The sequence below is a fragment of the Rhopalosiphum maidis genome, chromosome 2 (assembly GCF_003676215.2).
Source record: "Rhopalosiphum maidis isolate BTI-1 chromosome 2, ASM367621v3, whole genome shotgun sequence".
NCBI lineage: Eukaryota > Metazoa > Arthropoda > Insecta > Hemiptera > Aphididae > Rhopalosiphum > Rhopalosiphum maidis.
The window spans coordinates 56,896,870-56,905,557 of NC_040878.1; the positions used below are offsets into that span (position 1 = coordinate 56,896,870).

Sequence of the window (8,688 nt, forward strand, 5' to 3'; positions counted from 1 at the left end):
CATGCGATTTACAAAAAAAAATTAATTACACTGTCTGCATAATATATTATTATTACAATAACAATTATTCAATTCGATGATAAGTCGTGAAACACTATAAATGCATTACAAGATATCTCTCTGAAATTTATTTTGTTAAAGTTAAAAGTGGTACCTCATTTTGGTGTTAGGTGTGGGCTTAGTATTAAAATTATTAAATACAAATTATAATATATGTACAATAAAAAGTAACAATAGTTACTTAATGTCGTGAAAATACCTTGAGTTATCTTACTTAAGAAATATACAAATCCTCTCTGTGCGTGATTTTTAGCAGTTTAAAAATTCACTCATCATCATCAAATATATATTTTTTATATTTTAATGTGGATCCTTACATTAAGTAAATATATTCAACGTAGTAAATTTATAAATACTATTGTTAGTACTACACGGTGCTACTGCCATTGTATTATGTTTGTTTATCATAATTATTTCGTGTCTGTAACAACAACAAACGTATCAATAATAATAATAATAATAATAATATGGTTATAATAAAATTAACGTTTATTTTTTTTTGTTTTGTTGTACAGACCACTTGTTTGTACGATCACATAAGATGGGCCGACGCATTCGTGATCGTCTACAGCGTGGTGGACCTGTCGAGTTTTAACGAAGCGCAATACCTTCTGGACGAATTGAGCAAACACAAATTACCGTCGTACTTTGCCACGCTGTTGCTGGGCAACAAGAGAGACTTGGATCATTCCAGGTAAAGCGTGCAAAACGCGTACAATAATATCATTAATAATAAGCTTTTATAAGTAATATAAAGTTGTATAACGGTTGTAGTGCATAATAATAATTGTTGCGGGTGATTGCGTGCGCGTATAATGTAGACTGAACTGAGAGATGGTAGAGAGAGAGAGAGAGAGAGAGAGAGAGAGAGTGTGATCAAGTAATGATAAGGAAAGAAATCGTTTGGTGGAGTGTTCAGTGCGGACATGAACTAAGCACGCCTAAAAACACGAAAATAATAATACATAATATTATAATAATATGTACGTTCGCGGGCCGTATAATATACATATTAATAAATGTACCGTACATCGCACCTCGGTGGTATTGCGCGCATAATCTTCGATATGATATTGCAATAATATAACATAATAGCGTAAGACGATACGTGAGCTGTATTGGTGACATTAAACGTATATATCATATGTTATTTACCTGTGTGTAAACAATAAAATACAATATAACGCGTAGGTGGCGAAATGAAAATCGCCGACACTGCCTGTTCTATCCCTCTCAGTGCTCGCGTGTTACGTTGCGGCACCGACCAACGGCGTCCTCGTTGTCTCATTGTTCTGGTTTTTATTTATACGCACATAACGTTAAATATAAATATATATATATGTATTGTATTCTTTTTATCTCTCTCCGCGTATCGTATGACAATAATTATAATTATACGCCGAAAACAACTACAACCGTTGTCTCCACGACTCCGCCGCCGCTGTCCCGCGTCCGTCGTCCCCGTGACTTCCTGTTCGTGTATTATATAGGTATAAATATACACATCCGTATTACTGTGGGACTTACCGCGTTTCCGGTTTATGTATGCGTATGTGCGAGCGTATATAATCTATGATGTACGCCCGTCGCATGTGTTTTCCACATTTTTTATGACTTTTATTTATTCGAGTATAAAAGTGTACCGCGCTTGTAATATTAATGGTCACGTGTAAAGGGATAAGGGAAATTAACTCACACTTAAGGAAACTCGCGGTTATATTGTGAACACTAATTATGTCACATTGATCTAAAAACACTATGTTTCAACTTCTTCGTTGATTTCATAGTTACGATTTTTTAAATTTTAATTCATAGGACCTAACTCTTAATAAGTTTTTTAAAAAGTGGATGAGCATGCATGGCTAATCATCTTGTATAATAACAGCTCTAAAAAAAAAAAAAGCAAAAACTATAATAATATAAACGATATAATATTATTATAATCTTACTATGACGTTATTATAATATTACCTATTACAAGATGTATTTTTTTAATATTATAATACGCGTGCATTCAATGAGCCGCCTGCTGATATCGTGCGAGTGACAGGCAGCGACGAAGACGTGCACCTCGTTGTTGTACATTAATTTCGTAACAATAATCTACGTGCAGTTTTCTTATTTTTATAATGATTATATTACATATTTATATTGGTTTCGCCGACGTTCTTCATCCACACAAAATTATATAATAACACACCATAAGCGTGTCCGTGCAGTACACGTTATCACGTGTTTAAATATCTGTACGCATTCAGTTTTCATTTGCAGCAGACCTCGTTCTAAGAATATTTTAATATTGTATGGAAAAAAACGCTTATCGTGTACACGTTACCGCGTAATGTGTATCATTTGAATGAATTGCACGGCGGGAAGATGAAAAAATAAAAATGCAACACTCGTCGTTGATCGATAATATTATAGCGTGAATATTGAGTTAGCAAATTTGTATAAGTATTTTTTCTTTTATGTAACTGCGTGTAAGTACTTTCATGATTTAAAGTTAGATGATAATTTAAAACATTATTTACCATATCAAAGCAACGATATCTATGCCGAAATAAATATTGGTCATTTAGTCAGAAAACCAATTAAATGTAACTCGTTCCAATGCTATGTCATTTAATAATTTAATTATTTTTGAACCTATAGTTTGTCTCTAAATACATCTTTTAATTTTGATGATTATTATTATTAATATACATTATTGAAATATTTAAATTATTAAAAGAAAAATCCATCGTATTTCGTCTTTTACTTTTATACATTAAATGTTAACTATGTAATTATTTTGATCGAAAATTTGATTAACTAGTTACTTTTATAGTTATATTATTATATATTTTATATATATTTATATATTTTTATAGTTTGCAATTTTTTTATGCTAATTTAGTTATTGAAATATGCTTTTAGATAACTAATATAAAAAGGGGATTAATAAAAAGTAGGCAATCGACTAGATGTGAGTTTTTGATATTCATTGCCATTCTCAAAAATTCTCGTCAAGTAACGTTTTCAGAAATTGCCCAACCCTATTTATGACTACTATATTTATATATTTAAATTTGGTAAACGGTTGCGCGTAGGAATGAGAGTTTTTTGAACAAACATTGCACGAAAACGGTTCGTCTGCCGCGTGTATTTATATTATATTAGGTACCCGCCATATATTGTATTCTTTATAATACTCATAAATTTCTAATATACATTTGGAAGTGCCTACTATCAAGACATCAAGACAAACATCACGGATTTTGTAAGTCCTTCTTGCTTTGTTTGTATTCGAGTTTCAAATATAGAATTCATTATTTTCACTTAAGTTACGTACCTATTTAAACACGTAAAATAAAATTATATTACGTAAGGTGTTTGAATAATGAATAATCGTTACGAGTTTATGACTAAACACTAAAAAAATAGTAAGCAATAGGCCTTAAAGTATTATCTCAAAGTTTTTGGACTAATTTATTTTCGGTAATGACAATGTATTTCATTTTTCGTTATATTCAAAAACCTCACACCGATAGATATTTCATGTTTACTTTATAGAAAATAAAAACTGTATTATACAATTCGAATAGTTAACGTTCGCAAAATAATATTAATGTTGACAAAAAAATAATTCTTCGATAATAATAATTGTTAGTTCCTGATTTCTGGTATATCATACACGAAGTACAATATGATAGCACTATTATTACTTTAACCAGTTAGCTGTGCTTCGGAAAAACAATTTTATTATTGTTATCATTTTTTTTTGTATAATTTGAAATACTTTTAAAATTAAATTTTTGTAAGAAAATCAAATTTGAAAAAACTACTCGAAAAAATCGATGTTAAATATAATAAAGATCCCTATAAATTATAAGTATATACTTATATTATAATATAAAATATAATAAATATAGTATGATCGTGTGTGCCAATTTTAATGTCAAGCGTACAGTCAACTGAAGTAATATTAAAGTCTCGCGAATTTTTAACATTTATCAGTATTACCATTAACCACCCTTCGGACGACATTAAAACCAATTATAAAGAAATAATGTCTATTCGAAGCGTTTCACAATAAAATGCGTATTAAAATAATAATATAATTACATTTCTCACGTTTATGACGTACAGAGAATGTATAGCGCATAGAGTATTCATATAGAAAACTTCAAAATAGAATCTACTTCTTCCAGCACCCCTCATCAGTTCGACGAGATGCTGCACCAATCGCCCTATCTTCCTTAGAAAAATAAATCTAAAAATAATCACGAAACTTGTTTAATATAAAACTTTTTCTATTAATACGGAAATAACTACTGCAACTATGACGTATATTTCTTGGGTCAACAGCCCGAGAAAAGACTTTTTCAAATTCTTATTTATGAGGATTAGATGTTTTAAAACAAAACATCTACGCACAATATAGGTGATTTTTTTTTTTTTAATTGCTTATAATGTTAACATTAGTGTGTATACGTGTACCATGTACCTATGTATTAACGTTGTGTGATAAAGAGTTAAAATGTAAAACAAAAAAAAAATTATTCTATTAGTTATATTATTCGATGTGCAAAAACGTCATGAATCTTTAACGTACGGTCATTTTTTTTATTATTTATTTCAACCCCTGTAATATGTACCTGAATATTGAACTTAATATTTTTGATTCAAACCAATATTAAAATTTTTGCGTCGATCAGTTAATGCTTTAGTAGTTAAAAAATGAACGGTTTTACTTCATACAACTATTAATTAAAGAGCAATCTCAACTATATATCTCGAATATAATATATAATTATAGTAGATGTATAATCAATGGTAGGTACTATATACGGGGTTGGTAATTTATTCATGCTAATGAAAATCGTCAACTGAACTTTCACTTTTCAACTTAATATTCTAATTAGCTATTATGCATAACCGACAAACGTCTCAAATATATTTACAATAAAACAATAATACTTGTCTCTCTACTCATGTGCTTCTTTTGGATAAAAATAAAAGATATTTAATACATTTAAAAAAAATCATTATTGCATACATAGGTAGTATAAAAATTGTAGAATTTTTAATAAAACAAAGATTAAACCATCAACATCATAATAATCACGATACTTAAATATTTATCGTTAAGGAATATATTTAATCAATATCGTTTTACTTACATAACTCAATTATAATATCGTTGTTTGATGTGTTTTAATCAGCTGTACCTATGCTTATTAGTAAAGTTATTGTATAACAAACAGATAAATCACGGGAGTTTAGGTCACGACAGTAGTGTACCTGAATAGCCTATCTATAACGCCGCGTGATCTAGATTTTACTATCGATCGAGACTTTAAATTGAGTATAAATATTATATAATTATAAGAAAAAAAAGGATTCTTCAATAATTCCTTAGCCGTTTTTCAAATTTAAATATTTTTAATTAATTATAAATTATTAATATAAATAATTAATTCAAAATTCAACAATTAAGCCTTTTTATGTTTTTTAATATTTTAAAATTCATATATCTACCTACGTTCTTTCTTACTCATATACTGACCAAATTGTATGTGTACAAAGTATTTACCCTATGAATTATAAACGAATATTTATACTGTTAAATATTTATTTTATATTTTACTTATTATAATACATATTTTAAGTATACATTCAGGTGCGGATCCAAAGGGGGTGCTAAGGTTCTATAGCAACTCATTTAGGATTTTGATTCCTAGAAAACAAAGTAAACAAATACTTGAAATACTCGACACAATATGTATTTTTCAGTAGTCTGGGAACATGTACAAAAAAAAAATGGCAAGTAATTTTTCCCTGCTACTGATAATTGATAACCAAATTTGACATATATATTTTGCTTACTACAATTTTTATAAGTATAGTATTTGATAGAATTTAATTTTTTTAAATAAAAGAATTTGTTTTAGATATTTTTTTAAAGTTGTCACTCATGTTTATCCTTTTGAATATTAAGCACTAAGACACATTACTTTTGAGGGCTAAAAAAAGGTCTCGCCTTCAGGATCAAGTATTGGAAGTTCATACAGAATACGAGACCTTAAACTTACTACCCCCATAAAAAAATACTAGATCCGTCGCTGTATACATTTACAGTATAACTAGTTTTAACTACCATAAATAATCTGGATCTTTTTTTCTGTAAGTTAAAAATTAACTTGAAGGTTTTTAATTGCCACATTGATCACACGTCATATGATAATTACAAATTTCAAATATTTTAAATAATAATAACGAACAATTTTGCTAAAAATGACTCTTATTAGTCTTATTTGCTAGTCCTATTTATGACACAATGACGAAATAGTATAAATAGTGAACAGGCAATTACACATTTGCGATTTATTAATTATTAAATCAAGAAATATGCTGTGTTGAGTTTTAACCATGTCTAAAGACACACGGGCCAAGCGTAGAAAGTAAAGCTCGGGGATAACATTGTTATAGAAAAAGATAACATTCAATATTGTCTATACGACAATAATATGATATATCCCTATTGATTGCGAAAGAATGAAAACAGTGATAACAACATTTTTATATTGCGTACAAATGTACAATACATAATATACAATATAATATTATAAAATAGTCTGTAGGTATACTACATATATTACACAAGTACCTATGGCTTTACATAATTTAAATATCATAATATATACATTATATGTACACAATTGTAAATATTGATGTGTAGTATGTATACATATAACCAAAAATTGATTATCGCTCTGGATTGTTGCAGGATAGTGGCGGTAGACGCGGGACAAGAGCTGTCGCTGCGGTTCGGCTGTCAGTTCTACGAGGTGAGTGCAGCAGAAAACTTCGCGGGCGTGTCGCTTGCGTTCCACTCACTATTGCGCGAGACTCGGGCAGTGCAGCTGCTCCGCGGACTGCCGATCAGACGCAAGTTAGGTGTGAACAGCGTGTCCAAGGTGCTGGGCACGATATTCGGCAAGAATAGCAGCAAGAGGGACCGGAAGAAGCGGCCGTCGCTGAGCATATGACCCGCGTGGGCGTCCGCCGACACGGCCACCGCTGCGGGCGCTCCGAATACGACGCTCACGCTGTGAATACGTACGCAAATATGAGAGAAAAAATTGAAAATCGAAAAAAAAAATATATGTCTCAAGACCCACCAAACACGACCCCCCCTCCCCCGCCCAACCAACCACTAACCATCATTACCACTCATACAGGTCGATCGAATAAGTCGTCGTTGCCATCGTCCATCGTCATCGTCGTATATAACACAGACGTGTTATAAAACTGTAATGATCACAGCCACATATATAATTGTTGCGACGACGGATGTGTATAATATTAATATCCCGATTGAAACATGGCGACGGTGGCAGGCGTATAACATCCGTTTCCGTTCCGGATAGGCGAGAACGAGCTGAACGCACAGCGAAGGCGTGTGACGTATAATACTGTGTATCATCGAATTCGTCAGCCCGAGAGATTCCAAGAACGATAAAAAAAAAATACGAATTCGGTAGATAATACGTCCATCAGACAACGATCCGAACAGGCCAACACTGGACAAAAACGAACTATCTATCAAACGACGGCATAATAGTATGCTTATAATATAACGCAGTATATCGGGTGTCTATTCGGTTTTCCGAGAAACGAGTAAAAAAACGTTTTGCTGCCGAACTAGTGACAACATGGTGTGTAAAAAACATGAATTATCGTAATCGCGGTTTTTGTTCCCATGGAAAAATTCACCGCCCCACTGGATTTTCAACCAAAAAAAAAAAAAAATCATACACACCTATAAATTGGACGTCAAGTGGATATACTACGAAACGTTTGCGATAGTTCAGACGAAAAGTTTCTTTACTGAGCAGCCGTCTAGGTGACTAAGTCTTTCGCGGACGATAACAACGTATAAATATAACTTGCTATGCGCGGAATCCGTAATAACTCGAGCGGTGTGCTGGACGAAATGATGTTGTCGTATATAAACTATAAATATGCTAGCTGGTCAATCACGCCATCGCATTGATCTTTTATATGGATATATACCAGCTATCCATGACACGGTCACACGGATGACGAAAAGCCACGACGTCGGTCGATATATTATTTTCAAGTATTTGTTGGTTACTCGAAAGTCGAAACCCATCCCCCCGCCTCCTCTCTATCAATATCTGATCTCATGAATCGAAGCATTTTCAACGATTGTTTTTCATTTACTCGATGTATATTATTTTTATTATTACAATTAGGTATTATTAATGTTACTGTATACTTATTATTAGCTTTTATAAATGTTTAAAAAAAAAAAAAAATTGCTTTGTACGACAAACAACAGGATTATTATGATATACAATTTTAATAATTATATTTAATCGGCATAGCGCTGACATGATTCACACCCGTCACGTGATTATTGTATGTTTAACGAATAGTCTGCGGAGACATCAGTGAGCCATGTTTTAGAAATGAAAGAGCATAATGAATGTCGATTTATTTTTTTTATTTTTAATGTATAATCGTACTAGTGGTGCAAAAAGATTCTTACTTATTAGTATCTAATAGTTTTGTGTATATATTATAAATATTAGGTTTGTTGTTAATTATGCATTTAAGATC

The 8,688-nt window shown here is 31.3% G+C and overlaps 1 protein-coding gene across 1 annotated transcript in view; it reads left to right on the top strand.

The window, feature by feature from the left end:
- Positions 1-7,913, top strand: part of LOC113554664 (ras-related and estrogen-regulated growth inhibitor-like) — a 74,061-nt gene extending 66,148 nt beyond the window's left edge. The window contains exons 5-6 of the mRNA XM_026958612.1: positions 576-754; positions 6,830-7,913. Of these exons, the coding sequence (XP_026814413.1) occupies positions 576-754; positions 6,830-7,091 (441 nt within the window). The 3' untranslated portion in view covers positions 7,092-7,913. The remainder of the gene's footprint in view (positions 1-575; positions 755-6,829) is intronic.
- The last annotated feature ends 775 nt before the right edge of the window (positions 7,914-8,688 follow it).